General features: G+C 34.5%; 1 protein-coding gene across 2 annotated transcripts in view; it reads right to left on the reverse strand.

The window, feature by feature from the left end:
* LOC106468933 (very low-density lipoprotein receptor-like) overlaps window positions 1–24,424 on the reverse strand; it is a 77,193-nt gene that overhangs the window by 38,683 nt on the left and 14,086 nt on the right. For both annotated transcript variants that reach the window (XR_002612760.1, XM_013929386.2), the window contains exons 3-4: window positions 16,328–16,450; window positions 9,655–9,780 (exon numbers count right to left, since the gene is read on the reverse strand). Coding sequence is in view for 1 of the 2 variants with exons in the window: in XM_013929386.2 (XP_013784840.1) it covers window positions 9,655–9,780; window positions 16,328–16,450 (249 nt within the window). In the remaining variant the exon portion in view is untranslated. The remainder of the gene's footprint in view (window positions 1–9,654; window positions 9,781–16,327; window positions 16,451–24,424) is intronic.

The raw sequence follows: 24,424 nt of genomic DNA on the forward strand, positions 1-24,424 counted from the left end.
GAGGGAAGGCAGCTAGTCATCACCACCCACTGCCATCTCATGGGCTACTCTTTTACCAATGAATAGTGGGATTGACCATCACATTATAATGCCCCCACAGCTGAAAGGGCGAGCATGTTTGGTGGGATGGGGATTCGAACCCACGACCCTCAGATTGCGAGTCGAGCGCCTTAACCACCTGGCCATGCCGGGCCTTGGAATTAAGACATTAAAAACTTATCTTCTATAGGAAAGTTAGCTAGGGAAAATAGAAGCTATAACTAGCTGGACATATCTATCAAGAGAGTTATGGTTAAGAAAGTTGTAATATTCCTTAACTGAAAATACTGAAAATGTATTTCCAATAGATATCTCCTCCCACATAATAGCCTTTCTAGTTCAGTTCTGCTCTCTACATGCACAAAATGTTTCACTCTCCACTAGCCTTCATATTCTCACTTACCCACATATTTAATATGATACAAATGCACTGTAGCATGCAAATAAGCATGCAACAACCCTCCGCCAATAAGAGTGTGATGCACACTTCTACCTATACTGTAAAAATGAATCTTCACTTCAAGATTAGGCAAAAAAAAGAAGCACCAAAAGTGGGAAGGAAGATTGGGAAGTGTGAAAGAGGTAAGTATCTATTGGGAATACATTTTCAGTTTAGCCAAATTATATCTTCTGATACGATAACTTACCTCCATTCACATAATAGCTAGAATCCCACACTAACCTGGTGTAGGGACCAGTGCAAAATTTACCTAGATGAGCACACTTTGGAAGACATCTGAAGAGAGCCCATGGAGTACAGCATCTCTCAATAGAGGTACACCCTCGTGAAAGACTACACCACATCTGAACCAGGTATACTCTTCACCATCATGAAACTACATGTCACTAAATTGGGCAGAAAAGCATCACATTTACAAGCAATTGGACGTGCCAAATGGAGTAGAGTGGTTAGGGTGCATCAGACCGCAACTGGTGGGTCAACTCCAGTCCAAAACCAGGTGGCATTGGCTATTTGTCTCCCGGTCCACCTCAAGTTTAGGAATCAGAAAGGAAAAACTAATTCTGTTGCAAACACACTAGAACCGACATCCGAGTGATGGTAGGAAGGAGGAATGCAATTTGGTAGTTCACTCAAATCCAAAACCATGCAGCACTGGGAATTTATCATCCAGGTTGCAGTAGAGTGAGGACTCCCTACCAGCCACAAGTGTGAGGACTTACATTGGCTGGTTCATCTCTTATCCAATACCAGACCATCCAGGAGCGAACATCCAGGATGTGGTAGGAGGAGGCGGAGGGATCCCATCCAGAGAGGTGAACTGCATTTTGGTGGATCATCTCCAGTCTATAATCAGGCAGTGTCAGGTATTGTTCTTCTGGGCTGCAGTAGAAGGGGGATTCACACAATATATTCCAACAGAACACCACCAGCCTACTCTCAATTGAATGGGATTGAGCACACACAGGAGTATGCCTCCATGGTCCACCACGCTAGCAGCTAGGAGCTAGTAAGTAGCAAGGACTCCCATACTCCATTCAAAAGAGGGATGGGGACAATAGGGTGGGAAGTCTGGAGGAATACAACACTGTTGAAAGTGCAATGGGCGACCACGAAACTCCATTTTTAGAAGCATGCTAGTCCCAATTTATTCAACCAGGATCAGAGGAATGGGCAGCTTTCTTGACACTGTTTTACTCATAAAAGTGCATAAGTTGGTACAGTCTAGGACAGACATAGTTATGACACAAACCACCATGAGAATGAACCTTGTTGTGGTCTTGTGGAACACCCCAACTCAACAGTGGGTATTATACACTGGAATGGCTGTACAGCATTGATTTATGGATTAGTACACCTGGACAGGCACCACTTGCCACAGAGCAGGATTTTACATGTATATTAGTGACCCTGAATAGAAAATAAAGAAATATAAACTTACCCACTCACAGATGAACCAATGTATGGAGAATGACAACAGGCAGATGAGGAGAAGACAGCCACATGATGAAAGTAATGATATATTAATGTGTTAGGTATGGTCCACATGCCAGCCCAAATGATTTCCTCCAATGGACAATAGAAATGGGCAGCCAGTGAATGAAAGAGGTGCCAGATCTGATGAGAGGACACTTGGAAGAAACGTTGGGAATCATAAGATAAAGAATAAGCTAATTTAATAAGGTGGCAAATCCATCCTATAAAGGTGGTAGGGAAGTATCATGGAGATAGGAAGAGTTCCAATGGATAAACAAATGGGAATGGGAATGCCATGAAGGCAGTATAACATTGTAGAGCTCGAGCAGGACAGAGAAAATTATTCAGGTCAGAACAGTAATGTAAATAGGAAAAGTAAGACAAACGAAATGAAAAGAACAAAACAAAAAGGAGAGGACCTGAGAGGAAAACACTCAATAAGAATGGGAAAAATGGAAAGTATTGAACAAGACTGCTCTATAGCCAGAAATGATAGAAATGGAAAAACCATTGTCAAACAGCCAGATAAAAACATTGAGACAAATTAGGAACAGTAGGACAGAAAGGGAGGTAACGTTTGCACAGATATCACTGGCAAAAAACGTCATTTTCTCTGATACATCAGTAAGGAGGAAGGATGGAGAGAATGGGAAAGAATGGAAGCTACCCATGTGGAGAGCCCAGACCAACGTTAAGCATGAAGCCAGAGTGGGGGGACATTGGAATGATACACCAGCAACTGAGGTTGTCAAAGGAGGGGGATTGCAGAAGTGGTAACAGAAGTGCTGCCTGAAGGAGGACAATTAAGAACCAGAAGCCAAGATTCAGCATATCAAAAAGGTGTGAGGAGAAGGACCTGACATGGAGTGGACTGGATAACAGATAAAACTTGAGGAAGGAGACAGGCATACAGGTAAAAGTAAGACCAATCCTGGCTGATGGCATCCACCACTAAAGCCAAAGGATGTGTGATCAGGGATCAAAAATGGGGTAACTTGGCATTGAGATGGATGGCAAATGCTTTGAGAAAAGGAGTACTCCTACTGATCACCCAATGACCAAAACACCTGAGGATCAAGGGACCACTCCATGGGGAGAACCTTGTCATGATGAGATAATTGATCCACAACAAGGTTCAAAGCACCCAGAATATGACACACCAGTAGGCCTGTACAATCTGAATGAACCCAGAAGAGGAGTTCTAACATCTGGAAATAAAGCAAATGTAAATGGGTGCCCCCCTTGTCGATTGATATACGAATTGTTGAAATGGATCATGACCACTTTGTCTCATATTAAAGGAAGGAAATGATCCAGAGTCAGATGAACAGTAAGAAGCTCCAGCATATTGACGTGCATAGCCGCCTTGACCAAAGATCCACGATTTCCTGTGTATCTAAGTGTGCTCCCCAACCCATCAGAGAAGAGTCTGTAAAGAAATTCAACTCCAGATGGGGAGGCAGAAGAGGAATACCCACTGTAGTGTTGTCTCTGTTGAGCTACCAGGTGAAATTGATGTGCAGGGAGGGAGGGAGAAGGATAACAGAGTCCAGAGAATCCTGAGAAAGATTCTACTGATCATGCAACACCCACTGAAAGGTGCACATGTGAGCACAACTTAAAGGAATGAGAGCTTACATGGAAGCACAAATCCCCGAAAGAGAAAAAACCTTTGCATGCAGTAAGAGAAGGACAGGACTGAGCCTAGAGAACTAAAAGTTCTATCACTTGGAAATGAAGTGGAGAAGGCTGAGCCTGACTGAGATAAGAGTTGAAAAACAGCCCCAAGTAGATAAGGTCTTCAATCAGAAGAGGAAAGGATTTCTCCAACTTGAAAAGCCAACATACCTGAGCTGCCTCTCAAAGAAGCAACTGGGTGTGCTCATGAGATATCTAATGGGATTGAACTAATAGCAGCCAGTCATTCATGTAATGGTGGAACAACAGACCATGTAAATGAATAATTCAGGCAAAGGCCATGACCACACAACATAATACTTTGGGTGCAGATCAAGACCAAATGGCAAAGTGCAGAATTGATAAACTTGACCCTTGTGGACAAAGTGAAGTTAATGTCTGGATGTTGGAGTAATAGGGATGTGAAGGTATGCATCCATAATGTCCATTTTTATCATCCAAAGACCTGGAGTAAATGACCAACAAAGGTTGAGGAAGGTCTAGAAGATGGTTAAGTTGAGAAATATGTATAACAGGTTACAGTCACTGGTCTTCTTGGGAATGACAAACAACCTGGAATAGGATCCTGGAGAAAGGTGACTGAAATTAGTTAAGAAAGGCTTCCAAATGAATGACATACTGAATGGGGTCAAAGATGGGCTTTGAAACTTGACTAGCTAACCCCAACAAGAAGCCTCCTGAAGGAAAATAGAGGGTGCAGCTGTGAATGTTTCTTTGTACATTGCAACAAAAAGGAATCAGCCATTCATATAGTAGTAGATCAAGAGATCTATGACAGGTCACCAATCTCCCATTTTCTTAAGAATGACAAAAAACAAGGTAAAAACCCCAAGAGGAGGTGTGGATCTGTTACACAGCATCCATAAACAGAGAGAAGACACAGTCCTTTCATGTGTTGAAGGCATATGGAATCAAATAGGAGTGGAAGACAACCAGTGAAGGAAGTGGGGTGCAAAAAATTGGGAAGTTAATGAGAAAGCACCTTTGTTACCCAAAGGTTGTCTTCAAAATAAAACTACAGGGGGAACCAAACTCCCACTGAAACAGAGCCAAGGAGCATCTCCAAAAGGGAATCTGCCTTCACAATATGCCACAGCTAGCCCTACAAGAGGGCAGGGGTCAATTTTAATGGTCATCTATGACTATCTAATATTCTATCAGGCAATTACAAATGGCAGCCTGAGTTGTCTGTTGAACAGCCACAAAAAAATAACTTTATTGTAGACTCTTTGCAGGCTTAAACTCCGTGTACAGGTGGGGTGCACATGTCACAATCTTTTATAGAGTTACATTCAAAATTTCATTTGAAAAATGACCCTGTAACCCCAAATGAGCTATCAGTTACCATACTATAACATAAATTATGATAAGTATATCTTCATGAAATTTGGCAAACTTTCAATAAATATTACAAGTATTTTGTACATAGAAATTCGATTTTTTAATTCAATATTTGTACTAAAGGCTTGTCCATAAATATATGGAGTCAAAGTGTAACTGCTCCGAGTGCAAAGTGATTTTCATGTTAAGATTAAAAATACTTTTCTTCATCAGAAATTTTCAAATTTCATTTGTGCAACTTGTAAGACCTCCTAAATATATATCAAACATTTTTCTCAGCTAAACTTTATAGTTTCTCTGCCATAACTCTATATGAACTCAGTAGATTTGACCAACCTCATAACCACCATAAAAAAATATGAAAATAATCTAAATTACTCCTTTTTCTTTCTAGAATGACCGCAAATTGTAACTGGAAACGACATTTCTTTATCCTAAATACCTTAAAGCTCGTAACAATATAAATTTGTTTATACTTAATTTTATTGTTTTATTACCCTTTGAATTGTGTTTAAGTAATAATTCTGCTGCACAAGTTGTAAATCACTTGAAGAATGCATAACTCACATTACCTTATTGAATGACATAATGCACATGCTGCTCGCAAGCATACCCCATGAATTCTTATTATTATTACTAGTATTTTTTATTATCTTACCTAATCTAATAAGTTTCTAATTTTTACATTTGAGTTACATTTATAACAATAAATAAACAATATACAAGAAAAACAAGAAATATTGTACTTACTTTTGCCATCTCGTTTTTTTGCTTTGGTTGTCAATGAAATTTAAGCCCACTTTTTTTTATACTAATGGTACTAGTACACTAACTATTTTTTATTCACTTAAATAATGTATCTAAGAACACAGAATAATATCATACTCAAAGCAAACAATGTCCTATAACTATCATAATTTAACTGGCTTTCTAACTATGGCATAAGAGACTTAAAATAATTATTTAAGCTTTTCAATCTGAATACTGCAAGAGAGACTTTCAAACTGAAGACTAAATAAACAATACTATGTACTAAAAATAATCTAATATAATATGTCATTTGATATATTAAAACTTCATCTTTCTATTGCTTATAAATAACATAATATAAAATGTCAGAGAAAACTATTGGCAATTTGTGAAAGAGAGGATGTGACAGGTGGACATGGCAAGTGGGTATGATTTTCTAGTTTGTGACTCCATAAAAAAATAAGATTGAAGGTTATAAAAATTAGATTTTTCCTTAGTAATATCTATATTATATTGAGTAACTTAAATTAAATTTCAGACTTCTCAAAGAAGTGGCAAATACATTAGAGAAGAGGGAAGACCTACACAACAAATGTCACAATTTTCATACTAGGAGATATTAAAGATTTTTTTAAATATTCCCTTATACTAAAACTTATATAGTATTAACATTTAATTTATTAAATACATTTTGATGCCAAGTTTATTTGTATACATTTATAATAAAGTAGTTTAATTAAGCTTTGAATGTAAAAGTACATAACATGCTAACCTAGCTGTAGCGAGAAATGTAATATACTTGGATCGAAACATAGTTTATAAAACAAATTTTAATACTATATGATCTTTAATTTATCAATTAAAAAGGAAATATTTTATAAAATTGTGCAATATTCATTCATAAGTGTCACATGCACATCTGCACTCTGAATTGCTCATTTTAAAGTGTTCTTTCCAGACCTGAAATTATCTTTTAGTTTAAAATAATATACAAACTTGTAATTTAGACTTTGCTAAAACACTATGCAATATTTATAACTTTCAACCTTATTATTTTAATGAGATATAAATCAGAAACTCAAACCCACTTGACTCATCAAATATAAATAATTCTTTCTAACATTTGCTTCTGGATTATTTATAACCAATAGAAAGAGGAAATTTTAGAATTTCTAAATCCATTATAAGGTTAAATGTATTATGAACATTATACGAGCTACTTTTGCATCAATTTCCTTCTGACCATCGAAAAGATCACATCAATCAGTGAAAGAAACTATTATAAATAAATTATAGGTTAGTTAAAAAGTCAATAAAATTATAATAGTTATAGGACATTATCTTTTTTTGTATGTATTATTATTTTGTGTTCTAGACTGCAAAACTGAAATAAATAATAATTGACAGTGTACTAACAAAAAATAGTACTAGAGTTACAAGTACTAAATTTCTTGTTTTTATGTATATATTTTATAAAAGTAACTTAAATGTAAAAATTATAAGTTTATTAGGTTAGATAAGAGAAATGAGATGAAAAAAATTAAATAAAAAATATTCAATAGCATACTCAAGTAGGAGCTGTCTCAAATTTAAGTTTTTTGTAACTTTGATTGTATCAGCTTGTAATTTGATGCCATGTTTACTAAAAGCTTTCCCAGTTGTGCTAATTAAGTTTATTGCTGGTCTAAGAGGTAGTAAAGCAATAACCTAAATAATATTTGAATTGTTTTAGCTTTGGGTAAAAAATTAACAAAGTATGATGTCTTTTGGTCACAAGACAGGTCAAACTGAGTGTCTATACAGTTAGTGTTAGAGAAATTATAAACTTTTACATTAATTTTTTTCTTTTTTTTCATTAAGAAAAATTGACCATCATATGGCATTCCATGAAAAATAAGAACCAGAGTAAAAAAGAAAAAGGATTGATGACGAAAATGCAATGTCACACAGGAAACATTATATAACTTTCAAGCATCAAGGCTCTCAAATCTCAACTTCAAAACATGTCTCTGGTATCATTTCTATAGTAAACTAATGTTCTTTTCTATATGAGAAAAATATTCTTAGTCAGATTACATTTTTGTCAATGGGTACTCCTCTCTCAGGATAGAAAGTTTAAAAATGCATAGCAAAAATCACTGCCATTACCATGCTGTTCGAGTCAACATGGCATCCCAAGTTCAACTGGAAACTACTCCAGTTGAAAAGAGTAGTGAGAAGTATGACTACCAAGATCTTTGACAAATTGAACATTCTGTTCAGGACCTGTCACACCATTGCCAAACATTGCTGGCCTTTCACCAACTATATTTATTTGGCAATGTAATCATGATGAGAAAAAGGATTAGACATAAGTGCAAAATGTGGAGAATTTATGGACACAAATGGTAAGATTGAAAGACAGAAATTGGAGAAGTCTGTCAATGTGGAAAAGTTTTTATCCATGACATGTGATAAAGCACTGTATTATGCTATCATGAAGCAGCTCAATATATATATATATATATATATGTCAGGAAGGCGGGACTCCAACCAGACAATATTTTATATCTAAGCTAACTGAGGAAAAGGTAAAATGTTGAAGCAACAGAAATAGGATATCGCAAAACCTTAATCCAAGATGAAGAAGGTATGATAGAACCAACTACCTGGTGCACAATGGCAGTAACATCACTGACCATCAAAGGGCCAACAATTATCATTGATATGGAGTGTAAGGATCTCAGGAGGCAACAAAAACATGGATGTGTGAGAATTTATTGTCAAATTGATCCGTGTAACCATTTTTTTTTGTATTGCACAGTACATTGATTTTACAGCAAATGTACCAGATTACAAATAAGAAGTTAAACAATAAAGTTTAACTGAAAGTTAAAGAACTAAAAGAAATTCAAAAGTCCTGTAATTCCAAAAACAAAGAAGCAATTTTTAAACATACCTGAAAACAAGTAGTGCTAAGGAAAGAATGAATCTTTGTTCAAATGATAGTGTTTATGGTGAAGTCCAAGTGAGAAACAAAGTAGAAGTGGAAGATACCTAAGCTGAATGAAGGGACTCACCTTGGCATTATAATTTTCTTGTAGAAATTCTCAGGATCTTTTACTGAAATTTAAAATTGACTTCAAAAGACTAAAACTGGAAAACATAATAATATAATGGCCTAAGTACTTAGTTTTTAGAATGACCTCTCAGATTGCTCACTAATGTGTTAAAATGTCAATTATATAAGTGCATTTGTAGAAAATTATTTCAGTCTAAAATTTATATATTCTATAATTTTTCTAGTCAGAGCTAGTCTACTAATTTTTATTTCCAATTCCTTCTCTTTCTGTGAGAAAATGAGTGTGATATTAAAAGAAAAGAAGGAAATATTGGAAACCTTTAAAGTTCTCAGACTTTCCATTTTCATTTCCATACTAAATAAAATAATAAACAATGCTTGATTTGTAAGCTTAAAGGAGGATGTATTCCTCTACTATTGGTGGAGAGCTATAGGTATAATGATAATTACATCATAGACTGGTGCAGTACATATTTATAACTACTGGGGTGTGAATTTCATTCAAGGCTTGTGATGCATGCAAAAATCTTTAAATCAAGGGCATGAAACAATAGCTTTTTGTTGTGCAGAGAAGTAAGTAAGTAAACATTTCTAAACTGGCATTATCCTTTTCTTGTAGAAAGTCTCAGAATCTTTTACTGCAGTTTAAAATTGACTTCAAAAGACTAAAACTGAACATAATAAGAATATAATGTCTCCAGTACTTAGTTTTTATAATGACTTTTCAGATTGCTCACTATAGTGTGTCACTATGTCAATTATATAAGTACATCTGTAAATACTTTTTCAGTCTAAAACTTAGTAAATGCAAAATTAGTCAACAACTTACAACAATCTTTTTTTTCATCAGAACCATCTTGGCAGTCCTTCTGGCCATCACATCTCCAGGTTTCAGGTATACAAACTCCCTCAGTCATTTCACAAGAGAATTGATCAGGTCCACATGTTTTATTGCCTATAATATTGGTAAACATTACTCAAATTAGTGGAATATTTAAATATGTAATATGTATCAAGGTTAGTCTACTAATTTTTTAAAATTCCTTCTCTTTATGTGGGAAAATTTGTATGATATTAATAGATCAGAAGGATATATTTAAAATCATTAAAGTTTTCAAACTTTTCATTTTCATTTCCACACTATGTAAAATAATAAACAATGCTTAATTTGTAAGCTTAATAGATAATTTATAGTATTTTAGAAAAGGTTTTTCTGCATCTTTTTCTCAAAATTTTGGGCTTTAGTCTTTTGAAGTATATTCATATTATTTGCAAAATATTTTATTTTTACATCACCAAAAGGTAATCTTTGGAAAAATTTTATTTTACACATCACAGCAAAGTCTTTTAGATGCTTATACAAATCATAACTTAGATCATTTCTATGGGACAAGCTACATTATTGCCTTGTGAAAGGAAGGTTAAACATAATCTTCAGTGATAAAAAAATGGTAGAAAATGAGGTAGAAAAATGATATCTAAAGGAACCCAAGTTTATCTTTATAGATACTGCTGTCAAAAAAACACCATCCATGATCTCATAGCACATCAACGATTATAACAAAACTACATCAACATGCAATAAATAAAGATATATTCAACTGCAAAGAGTTTTGCAAATTAATCGCAAAACAAAAATATCACTTAAGGAGTTGTTACTAGAAAAATCACATTCCACATTCCATCCATAACAGATAATAGTTTTAAAAGAATCATTTATCTGACAACTGTAAATTTGAAATATATACAATCATATATATTATATTCAAACTAGTTTTTATAATCCAATGTATAAGAATAATTTTATAAAAGCTTCAATGGCAAATTGCATGTCTCCAAGAATTCCTTCAAGTGCCGAGGCACTAACATTAGATTTTGCTAAAGCTAATTGTCATAACAGATTTTCATCTTAGATACTGCAACAATTCCTAATAGGTAATAGTAGGATAACAGTTAATGACAGAAATATTCCAACCAATAACAGTATATTTTCTGAAGAGTGTATAGATGAAAGGTCTATGACACTAAAACAGGAAATGAGAGGAGACCATTCAAAATGTACAGGTTACAAAATTTCTTTGCTGAGTGCCAACCCACTACTTGTAAATCACTAAGTTTAATAACGTTTAAATTTAAAATAATGGAGTTTAACTGAAACTAGCAAAATGTATCAAACCAGACTATATTAAAATAAAGTAAAAATTTATTAAAGGCTAGTGGGTAAACCTAAGAAAACACATAACAGCTTTTTAGTTCAGGTTCCCTAGTAGCACAGCAGTATATCTGCAGACTTACAATGCTAGAAACTGGGTTTTGATGCCCATGGTGGGCAGAGCATAGATAGCCCATTTTTTAGCTTTGTGCTTAAGTTCAAATTAACCCAAATAAATTCTTAGTTTAGACCTTCTCACACTGTAAAAATCAAGTTTCAAAAAATCCCAGACACTAAAACCCAAGAAGTAGTAACTGTCTATAACTTAGTCAAACACAATCATGAATATTCCTGAAATTAGATTTTGTGACCAATGATAATTACAATAGTAACTTCATACTTAGCAACTGCTAATCACCATGCGTACGACTTCCCAAAGTATTGGTTAAGACAACATAGGCTGGCATCCGTTTTACAGATTATACTCTTAGGGCTATGCTTCATAAGCCTATAGCTAATTCCTGTTTCTATGCCAAGTATAAAAACTGAAATTTGTATATGTTGAACATACATTATTTGAACACAAGTGGGTTATTTTCATGTATTCTTGTAAACTCATCTGAGATAAGTGCATGAAAAACAATAATTATTGGAAGATAACTTATAATGTATGAATTCTAGATGAGTTTCAAGAAAGGAGCAGGACTAAATAAGTTCATTGCTTATAAAGACTGCTTTCAAGAAGTATACTGTGAAGGAAGCCCATTATATAAATTTATAACAATAATACACTTTACATTCGAAAAAAAAGAATATATGTACTTAACAAAACAACTAACAATTTCATCAATAACAATCACTTGTGAATTGCCCAGGCCCCAAACATTTATGGTGTAACATTCCTTGCAAATTACTGAGCTTTCAAAGTTATCATTTTCTTTACCTGAAAATGAATTAAATACAAATACTTACTTCTCTGCACCACTAAGAGTTATTACTTTGCATGCAACTGCCATGAAAGTTCCTACACATGCCACAAACCTTGAACAAACTCCCACCCCTACACATTTCTATGTGTATTTCACCTGCCTATAACATAATTCTGTAGCCCTCCATCAATAAGAAGGCAACACAACCTCCATAAGAAGTAATCCCTGTGAACACTAGTCAATGATCAAAGAGAGGTATCTACCTATCTGAAATAAATTTGTTGGTAAAGAAAATTATTACTTCAGAAACACTACTTAATCTCACTGCACCAATAAGAGCTGGAATCCCACATTGAAGATGGTGAAGGAGCTGAGGCAGATCAATTACAAAGATGAGCTCCTTTCTGAAATAGCAACAGAAAGAGAAAGCTCATGGCATATGACTTCCAGGAGACTGATAGTAACTTAGTGGAGCAGCATCCAATGAAAGACCACATCCTTCTCAAGAAGGGAATACTCTTTCCCTAATTTGTTGTTACTGAGTTATATATTCATGATGTCCATTACAGAGAGAGTGAGCAAAAAACATTGTGAAAATTCAGTACCAGTGGTAAAATGTCAATAAGGTAGGTGTAATGTTAAAATGTGTAGTGTGGCTAGGGCTTTAGGCCATTCTATCTTGGTGAAATACCTTCATAAGATAGAAATTGTAATGACAGGTGAAGGGAAGAGGAGAAGCCTTCACCTGCATCCTGAGACAAGTCCAAGTTCCATCCAGCTGGACATATCCACCAGGAGTTGCTTGGGAGATATTTCCAGGTAACATAACACCCATGCAGCCCTATAAATCAAATAAGGAGTAGGCCCAAGCACAAAGGACACTCTCTATATCAACATACACAGGGTTCTCCCATGCCCCATTAGAACAGGGGGGTAAGGAATATACATTGGAGAGAACATTGGAGAATGTACATGGATTGGTTACATAAGCACAATCATCTAGAATTGGGTTCTTATTAAGAGACAGTGCAATAGGTTAATATGACTAAAGACAGCAAGCACAAGCCAGATGTATGGGCAGAGCTACATATGGTACTGTCTGTTTTTTGGTTGTTGTTTGTTTTTGTAGGAGAAGTGGAAATATCCATGTCAGTTGTATAGATACACTGCCAAAGCAGTCTTGCAAAAAACTCAATCTCAATGATGAGCACTTAGCAGAGGCAGATAGGTTTAACATTTTCTTTTCTCTCCTGCTCAATGTTTATTTTGGGTAATCATTCTCTATGAGGCAACACCAGCTACTTGGTGGGATCCAATGACACCAAATATAAGGAATGTAGTGGTTAGTACCTCATGTTATGATCAATTTGGTGTATATTGTCTCTTCATTTGTTTTTATTTTTTTGTGGTTATTTTATAATGAGCACAAAAATAATGATATACACATTGAGGTACCATAAAATGACTGAAAACTCAACAGGCAAAACCAGAGGCACACAAAATTGCCCAATGTTGTAAGTAATTGGAGATAAATGTGTAAGGTGTAGTTCACATACAAGTCTTTAAAATATCCACCAAAGGCCAGCAATGAATGGAAGTAGGAGATGCTGTGATATGCCGAATGTGGTGGAAGGAGACATAAAAAAAGTGTACAGTCAGATTTGACCAAAGAACAATATGTGAGACAGATGAGCTGACAAACCTAACCAGTGAAAGTGGAAGGGGAGAAGTCCCCCAGAGGAGGAGGTCTACCATGATAAATGTATGTGATGATGGTTTTTATGAAAAGGGGCAGTCTTAGGAAGATAGCAACAGGAAGCCCATACAGGAAACAAAATATGGTCAAGATTGACATGGCTGTACAACAAAGACAGAGAAAAGAAAGATAGGAGAAAGCATCTGATCACCATCCCAGGCAACCTAAACCTTCAGAAAAAAGGAGAGTATGGAAACAACATCAACATACACTTCCCTATAATTGGAGGCATCCAAGTCATAAATGTCTGAATGATGACAACCACAAGCAAGGAGAAGGAGAAAATATGTCTTAAGAGACAAATGAAACAAGAAACATGAGGCCAACAACTCAAAGAGGGAACATGCAAGAGCCCAAAGAACCATAAAAAAGGTGGAGGTATTAAGAAATGCCCCTCCTCTCAACCAGAAAAAGAGGCATCAGTGTAGAGAGACAAGACAGGTGGATGGGAGCAGAATACCCCCAGGGTTGTATTGAAACAATCAAGCTACAATGATATAGAGAGACATAGAGAGGAAGATAGAGACATAAGGGCAAAAAAGGGGATTGCAGGATATGTTCCACTGAACTCCTAGAGCCCATTGAAGGGGACAGGTGTGTGTGCACAACCAAGATGGATAAGAGCTAATAGAGAAACAAGAATCCCCAAAAGAAAAAGAACCTCTCATGCAGGAAAAACAGGAGAGAAAGGTGCCTTGGATACCAATATCATCATAACATAAAGATATAAAAGAGAGAGTTGAGCCCACCCCACATGGGAAACAAGGAAAACTCTATGGTGGAAAAGATATGGAATGGGACACAAAAAAGATCGATCAGCCAGAATGGAGGTAGCAATGACCAAAACCTGTCAAAATTGGGTCAGACAACCAGCCCTGCCTCCCAAAAATGAGTAGCAGAAAGAGGCATCCATGGAATAGTAAATCAGTAAACAATGGAATATTACTAAAGAACATCCTTAGTTTGGGATTCCAAGGAGTCTGGAAACCCCAAAAACTTGGTCTGTAAGAAAAGGAGTGAGACAAAGATAACAAATATAAGAGGAAAGGACACGAACACCCAAAAGAAAAGCAACCTGACACAGAAGATCTCAAAGACAAGAAAACCAGATCTAAATAAAGATAATAGAAGAAAATATAGAAGCCAAAGTGGCAAGCAAAGAAAAATAGGTGTCCCCATCAAAATCAACAGGGTCATGACAAAGAGCTACAGTGAGGAAGCAATAGGCAGAGATAAAAATAAGAAGTAGGATAAAGAAAGATGAAGACGAGAAGATAGTTGAAACGCAAAAGACAAAATAAGGAGAAAAAGAGCATCCCAAGCAGACAGAAAGGACACACAAGATAGGGTTTCAAGAAATATAAAGTGGCCACAACCTGAGATCATAGCAAAGGAGACACAAAGATGAGTAGGACAAGAAAAATGCAGAACATGGAGTTGGAACAAAAGGAGAATCACAAAGTTTAAACTAGAGTCATAATGAAATATGGGTAAAACAGATAGGATAACACATGCCTGACTTATGAGCACAGAAAACAGAAAAAGGGGTACCAGTTCCTCATCAGGAAGAGGAGAGCCAGAACCAAAGGCTGGAAGTGGCAAAGATGGCAAAAATAATCCTCAGGCAAAACAAGAACTACAGAAAGTATTGAAACAGAACGAGGGACTGGAACTGAAGAAGAAGTAGGCAGAATGGAACCAACTAACTGATGTACAATTGCAGGAACATCATCAATGAACTTGTTGCTACATCACTGTTCAACACAGCTCACACAGACACATGATACTGATAGTACCTCACCATGGAGTGAAATTTGAGACATGTTACATGCAGGCGTGTGCTGTACTAAGTGAACTAAAAGAATAACAATTGAACATCAGTTCCATGAACAGATAAGTTGCCTACAGTTGCCATTTAATGAGTTGTGGAAAATGCCTGAAAAGAACCAGTTGGGCCTCAGCATGTATTTACTTTTTAGTTATATTTGGTATACATTGTTGAATGTAGTATAAAGTAGAAATGTGGTGGCTAGAGAAAATGAAGAAGCCCTCATATGAACAAAACGAAAATGCAATGAGGACAAAAGAAATGTAGCACTAAATAAAGAAAGGCAGCAGAACAATGCAGGTTGAAAATCGAAAATCACAGGAAAAAATGCATTTGAACACAGGCAGTACTGAGGAAATAATGAGCCTATGATCATGTTCTAGTGCTAACAGGGAATATAGCACATGGAGGTTGTGTAATCCTCCTATTGGTGGAAAACTAAAGCATTATGACAATTACATCACAGGCTGGTGCAATATACATATATATGTGTCTATTGCGAGTTTGTTTAAGTCTTTTCACACATGCAGGAAATTTCACAGCATTTGCACACAAGGATATGGCTTTTAGATTTACTAAAATGCAATAATTTCAAATTTATATGACCTAAGATACTTTAAAACCAGCTAAGTTCTGCAAATAAATCAGAACACAAATATCTTTAAACACAGAAAATTTTAGAAAATTATGAAAAACAATAGAAGTTATAAGAGTTTAAACTTGCATAAATACCATGTTGGAAGATCAAGACTGAACATTTCAATTGTATTAATGTTTAACTAATAGTGAAGAATTTTACAGTTAAGTTAATGTAAGTAAACAAACAAAGACTCTTACTACAAAGATCTTGATTTTCATCAGACATGTCTCCACAGTCATTTTCTTTGTCACATTGCCATTTGATAGGAACACATTTTTGGTTGTCACATTTCATTTCTGTTGATGAACAGGTTCTTACATCTACACAACGACAAAGGAACAAACCTCAAACACCTAATATTCATTAAATTCCACAGACTCTACAACTTTGTATACCTTCTGAGTAAAAAATATTTGTAAGTTTACCTGGACCATGCCAAAGAAAACCTGTTGAAAACCTCAAATTTTTAAAATCTGACTAGGAAAATAATATTATGTTTGAGGAAGCTAATAGGAAACAGTCACAAACAGTTAAAATCATTCATTAATATAAGTTGGCTATAATAATTCTTGGCATAAATTGAAAAAAAATACTACAATCAATTTGTCATTAAATACAGTATAATAGTTTATAAAGATGTTTCTTAATGTACAGCTTGAAGTATTTTCTTCATAGCTGGATATTCTCAGATTAAAACCTTGTAGCTTAACAGCTTTTTCCTTAGCTCTAACTTCTGTGTAAGTAATGTACCTGCAAGTTGAGTTTCACTATTCTGAAGCTTTAAAGATGCAAATTATGAACTATGTCTAATAAACTTGTACCTAGTAACATCTGTATCACAAACATTATATTTTTAATGCACATTTAATTTCAATTTAGCATTTTTAAAAATTCAAATTGCATATATTCTTAAAATCATAAATAATATTCAACATTAAACTGGTACACAATTAAAAACATTTTATTTAGGCCTATCTATGGCCTTCAAAAAGTTGACGACTCTACATGTTTCAATGTTACAACATCATCCTCAGGAGTGACATTGTAACGTCGAAACATGTAGAGTCGTCAACTTTTTGAAGGCCATAGATAGGCCTAAATAAAATGTTTTTAATTGTGTACCAGTTTAACATTGAATATTATTTATGATTTTATCTTTATACACAAGTGCCAAAATACTATAATTGTATATATTCTTATTCCATTGCATTTAAAAATGAATATCGCTTGTCAGCTTCTTCAAGGGTGTGTACGCACCAGCTTAAAACACAACAATGTATCTATTTTAACTTTTCACAGAGTTTATGTGTATAGGTTTGGTAACTAGGTTCATCCATTCTCTATAAAATCATATTCAGAGTGTACATTTGTCATTTGAGATACAGATTTCAAGATTACCAAGGTAATTTTAACTACTTGTGCTATTTCTAACTTTATTAATACACACACACATATATGGCTTTGTACTTTTGCATATATGTGTATGCATGTGTGTCTTAAAATGCAATGTAAATGATGTGTGATGATAAAATATAATAAACATTCAGGATGTGTGTATGTTACTCTGTTTATACTTACTGCTTTCTTTTGTTGTGCTAACAATCCAAGTGGAGTTGCATATTTATAAGTAACCACTACACAATATAATAATGTTGAATGCTGTGTAACTAGCACCTCACAAAATTAGGATGTTCTAAACCTAAGGAGTTCTAACTCTTGTATTATTTGTTCTGTTTTAATGTATTGTAGTGCAACATGCCAAATCTGAATTTTTAAAGACTTATTTCTTACAATATATAAAATTTAATTTTACTTTTAATGAACTAGTCAGACATTATTCTACTAGTGGTATCACCTGGTAGCAATCAAAAGACTAGCATGTATTAGGTTGTCAAGAAATTAAAATCGCCTTTTTTTAGATGAAAAAACAACTTATATTTCAAAACAAAACATTTATTAAAAGAAATAATCTCCATTCCTATTTATGATACTTTTCCATTTTAGATTCAGGTTGTTAATGCACTGATTAAAGAAATTACTTGGCTTTGAAGCAAAAACATGTCAATGTCCTCTTTAAAACCTTCCCCATTTACATACGTTTTCCCATTATGATGGTGATGCAGCGAATGTAAAAGATGGTAATCTGATTGTGCCATATCTGGAGAATATGGTGGGTGTGGGAGAATTTCCCAACCCAATTCCATAATTTTGTGTTGCATCAAACATTCCACATGTGGACGTGCACTGGAGAAGAAGAACATCTTTCCGATTGACAAGTGAAGGGCATTTCTGATGAAGGGCTTGATTTAAACGTTCCAGTTGCTGACTATAAATCTCTGCATTGACAGTTCGCTGTGGATTGAGGAGTTCAAAATGAATTACTCCTTCAATGTTCCACCAAATGCAAAGCATCACTTTCTGCAGATGTAGTCCAGGTTTGGGGTTGGAAGTGGTTTTTGTCATTATATTTGGCATTTAATATTTGCATAGAGAATCCATTTTTCATCACAGGTGACAATTCTATCCAAAAATGGTTCATGCGAATTACGCACCATGAAGAGACGAAGCAACATTCACATGTTGGAAACGATGATCATCGGAAAGTTCGTGAGGCACCTAAACACCTCCTTTATGGAGTTTTCCCATATTCCTTAAATGTTTACGTATTGTTTCATGAGAGACATGCACTTTCAGGTAATTAACTTAAAATGATTTCCACAATATATATTTTACACTAATTTGCACTGGTACTCCAAAAAATCAAACTGACTCTTCTTTGACATTTTAAACATATCAAGAAAACAGTTTATATCAGAAAGTGATTCAAGCTGTGCTTTTGTTTTTCCATAAGTTGGTCTACCTCTGTGGCCTCAACAGGACTTTATTTCTTTCAGTACAGCAAAGTCAGTCACACAGTGACATTTCTTTGTTCATAAGGTTCATTTTTCCACCTCCTGTATCTTTATGTAATTTCTTGAATTTCATGTACTTGAATTTTTTCATTAGTACTAGCCATATTTGATTGGGCCATTAGTCAACATCTACCTGAAGCAGAGTTTTCTCCTTCTACCTTAAATCATTGTATTATTTCATTATACCATGACTTTTAATGTATTATTTTCAATAAGTCATATTATATTAACATTTTCATTTTCTGAAGTGGTAAACAAACATACAAATATATATATATATATATTAAGACCATACATCAAGCAATAAAAAACAATGGTCCATGAGATACTGACTAATGACCACTTGTAGAATGACAATATATTTTCTTTTGCCAAGAAAGTAAAAGCAGAAGGCATAAAGTTTGTGAAGTATGGGTGCCAGATTTGTTTCACTGAAAATGCAATACAACCTATGTATTCACTGAATACAAAAAGTACTGGTTGATGTGACTTGATTACAAGGTTTTCTAATGTTAATATATGTATCTGCAACCCAATATTTTAAAATATAATATTGATAATATTCACAGTAATTTTAACAAATATTGGTGTAAATTTCATAACTTTAAATTATTACAACAAAACTCTTAAATACTTATCCCTTACATAACTGATGTTTTCTAAATAAGTCTGTGAAATAGAACAAGCAAAAGTAACAAATTACCATATCACATTGCTGATAACAGAAGAACACATTATGAGAGCTTTTGGGTCAATATTCATGTAAAATCATCTTGCACTCTGTCTAATTCTATTTAAGTTACTTATTATCACAACATCTTAGCAAGATTGTTTCAACACTTTTCCAGGAATGTTTATGGTGAGTCATTTAGGGAAGTTATTTCAACGTACTAACCATTGGATTAGGTTTATTTAGTTCCTACACATTTTTTTTTCACATTATAGCTAAAACATGTACTTACTCCTCAACCTGACCAACCTTCAATGTGGAATAGTTACGGGTGTCAGATGGTTGATATGAGCATTTGTGTTATTTCTATAACAACAGGCTACCCCAAGTAAACTATGAGTAATGTCCTTAGGAAACAGAAGACAACAGGTTGTACTCATGTTGAAAGCAAGACATGAAAGTCAAAATTATTGACAAATCAGGCCAGAAGCTTAAAATGTGGGACAGAGTTACTGCATGTTTGACATTAAATTCATTAGCCCAAAACATTAATAAATACACTGGAATCAAAGACAGCATATCTAAAATTTCATGAAAACTGCACAACACTGATTTTCATGGAAGAGCTGCTTCTCATTAGTCCAGGATTACAAACCTGACTAGTGAAACATACTGTTATGTCTGTGTTCATTTGTTTATTTTTTTGTAGAAATTCTTTCAGCGATACAAGCCTTGTCTTAATTAAAACTAGTTTATTCTTTCTCAATTCAACTTTGCAATACACTTAATTTCCACAGTCACTTTAACTTAAACACACACTATAATTCACAACAATTCACGCACTTTACTACCACGCTTGATTCAATTGTCTGTCTGCAATTCAATTACCTATATATCTATCTATCTATGCCATCACTTCTTGCCGGTCTTATATATACGTCTCGAGCCTTCAGGAACCTTCTAGATACTCATTACATGTTACCAGCGTCACGTGACTTCCGCTGTCATAACAGTATGTCGTTTGCATCAAAATCTGATTTTAGCATTAAATAGCCAAACACTGAGCATATGACTGAGTTGTTACAGTAGAGAAAGTTGGAGGAGAAAACATAATGGTTTGAAGCTATTTTTCATGGTATGAGCTGGGTTCCTTGGCACAATACTATTTTGACGGCTCTTATGTCTACAAGCACAATAACAAGCATTGTCACACTGAAAGGACAACATCATTTAAATTGTGCAGTTGCCAACCCAGATCCCCTACTTAAACTCAGTTGACTCACCCCAGAATGTCTTGGAATATCTCATGAAGGCCAGAGTAGGTAGATCACAATCCACTACTGATGTGACACATGCTCTAAAAAAGAAATGGCACAGTAGTATGTCTGATATCTACCAAAACATTGGTACAAAGTGTTAGTAGCAGGGTCTGAAATGTGACTGTTGCCAAAGGTGTACCAACATCCTATAATAAATGGTATAAATGATTGTAAATTAACGATATTGCATATTTCCTTACTGTATTTATAGTTTTAGTAATATAGCATATAACTGGTCTTTTATAGAGACTTAGGCTGGCATATGCTTCATCAAATGTGACATTCCTCATAGGATCTGAGTGTTTATGTCGTTATCTAGTTATGTTTCTTTCCCCAGCACTGATTTGCAATACATGTTATTATAACAACTCTCATAAACACAAGTCTTTATATAAAAGTTTATGTTATCGACATGCATACTACCAGCTGTCACATACCACTCATACTGTAGCTTATGCTGGATAATTGGTCTTCTGTTCTGCTGTGCAACTTGGAAGAAGCTAGGGTCACTTTTGATATGAATTATTATATTTACAATACGTCCATTTCATACTCTCTTAATCCATATTCTTTATACATTTATTCCCCATAGAATTGTATGAAAGTGAAACTCATCCTACTTCCAGTTTCTTTGTTTTTGGTTGTTCACCTCAATACAGAGTATAAATATTAAATGTTTTTTAAAAATTGATAATTCATCAAATATGTATATATATATATATATATATATATTTTTTTTTTCAAATTTCATATGGTATCATTTTCAATGCATTTACCATGTTGTGTTTTTGTCTGTATGTATGTACAGTTGATGTCCTTGATACACATCATGTATCATGTTAGACCCAAATTCAAAACCTTTTTTTATGGTTTTATTTCTTATAAGATTGTAATGTTATATATGGTCAAACAGAGTTATTTTGTTTAAATAACAAACAAAATTGATCTAACAAATGAAAACATTATTTGAATTACAATTTGTTAACTTCCACATAAAAATTATTTTTATTTTAAGCTCCTCCTAATAAGATATTCCATTCACAATGAATGCGTTTAAATCTAGAATTTACCAAAGTAAAGAGTATTGTGCAGCTAGATGTTCATATAAGAAATATCTACCTGATGAATCCAAATCCAAATTTAACTTCTTTCACTTATCTAAAGAAGTTTAGAAAACAGGAAATTGAAAGAAGAATGATATTTTTTAACCAAACAAAAAAATAAGAAAGATCAGTTTTGAATGACATCATTATGAATTTTATAGGATAACAATTCATCCTCTAGTTTACATATCTAATTCCAGTTTTATAAAATATCTCAAGTTTAGATTCCTCTACAGGTTTGTATCTAATACCTTGAAGATCAGCATTAATTGGAAAGCTGTAGTCTGAGGGAGGGTATGTATTATTTTGAGAGTGTGATTTGTGATTATTTTTTTAATCACCTTATTTTTTACATTTTCAGGTGTACTGACATTGGTTTCATGTAATATCTTTGTGATTTTCCTCAAGCCTTCAGATTTTTCTTAAATAATCTTAAATCCCAGAATTTTTATTGGTTGAGGATATCCTCAGCTTGGAAATGTTTTAAAAAAATGGAAGTCAGATTAGTACTACCTTATTTCCCATCCATTCATGATTGTTTATTAATAATATTTTCTGTGACAAAGACTAGGATTGCCTCCATCCCCTGTACACCTAATCATTGATTATTTTATGCAATAACCCTAAAAGAACAAGAATCTTCATTTTTTTGGAAAATATTATACTAAATGTAAATAAAATAGTGATATGGTTTACAACTTATCTTACTTTTTAGGACATTCACAAGCTGTATATTTTAAGTTGCCAAATTCATGAAAGATAACCACAACTCAATACTTTATTTTCTTCATTGAAACAATGACTTTGACCTAAAAACTAGACAACAAGGATATCTTTGTTGCTGATCAAGATATCTTTAATTTTTACCTTTATAAATTGTATTAAATCATCAATGATGAGTGCAACCAAATTCAGTACAGCCATATTTGTTTCTTTTTTACCAATGGTACAAATATACAGAAGGAGGGCAAACCTCTGTAAGACAAAGTCTTGTGATGCAAGACAAGACAACTGACACGTAACAAAGGATTGTGAAACACGACTATTTCAAAAGTTTTTAGTTTAGTTCTAATGAATCATAGTAGTCTTGGGTCATTTACAGTAACTAGCTGCTTTTAGCTTTCTTCACTGCCTCTGGTGTGCAACTGATAGCCATTTGTGGAATACCCTATTTTTTACCTGCTGAAATCATGTCTTATGTTGCTTTACAGATATATTTTTCCATGTTACAGATACATCTTTCTCAAAAATGCTAGAAGTTTGTGCTTTTCATGCTTCTATAGTCACGAAATGAAAACCTATTTAATGTAATCTCACAAAAAGGATCTAGGCCTGGCATTCTTTGCACTTGGGAAGTCCCAAACTTCAACTGAAGTTAAAGGTTAATAATTTTAACCTGGGTGCTTATAGGCCAGAAGCAAGGTGAATAAATGTGCAAAACTGTTACAACAGATAGTAAACAACCCTCTGTATACTTTGCTGTAGTTAAGCTTTAAAATGTGTGGGATAAATTACTCAATTACAAAACAAGTTACACTTTTAGCTTCCCCAGTAAAACTGCTTTGACAGATCCAGTATGGTACTACTTTCTGGCCATCTATTTTGCAAGTCTCTTTCCCTTTTGTCTTGTGCTTAAATTTCTCTCAGGAACTGTCCTAATGTTTCTGCAGAGAAGTGTCTTTATTCTGTGTTTCCTTCAGTTCCTGTAAACCTAATTCAGGATGTCACTTTTCAAGAATTGTAGGGGCTTGAGGTTTCACTTGCACCTTCTTCCCTTGAACTCTTGTTGGGACTGTAGATGCCTCATCAGTATTCTTTCTGTCTAGTTCCTCCAAACTTCTACTACCTGGTATATTTCCAATCACCTAGTCATAGATTAGTGCCTTCATACACATGGCTTCAAGGTAGTATGGAGAGTCTATCTTTATTCTTGCTATGGGAAACTTTCTCACTGTCCCATCAATCAGAACACATAGACGTACCTTGTCTGTCATCTGGCTATAAGATACTAGACTGGTTCTCACTGCTGCACTACTGCATGCAGTGTTTTGTATGACTTTCACTTTCTTATCCCCAACATAACCTTCACCTACTAGCATATTGTGGTTTGTTGGCACCTCTCAATGTTTTTCATATGCTCCACTCACTACTAGCACTGTTGACCTGATTACTAACTTGAGCCAACCGTCAGTCATACACTGGTTAATCACTGGAAATAGCACTCAGTGGTGGGATTCAGCCGGTTCGTGCGAACCTGTTCTTAGAATTTAATGACCTCCACGAACCGGTT

Source organism: Limulus polyphemus, unplaced genomic scaffold (assembly GCF_000517525.1).
Source record: "Limulus polyphemus unplaced genomic scaffold, Limulus_polyphemus-2.1.2 Scaffold3226, whole genome shotgun sequence".
In the NCBI taxonomy this organism is placed as follows: Eukaryota; Metazoa; Arthropoda; class Merostomata; order Xiphosura; family Limulidae; genus Limulus; species Limulus polyphemus.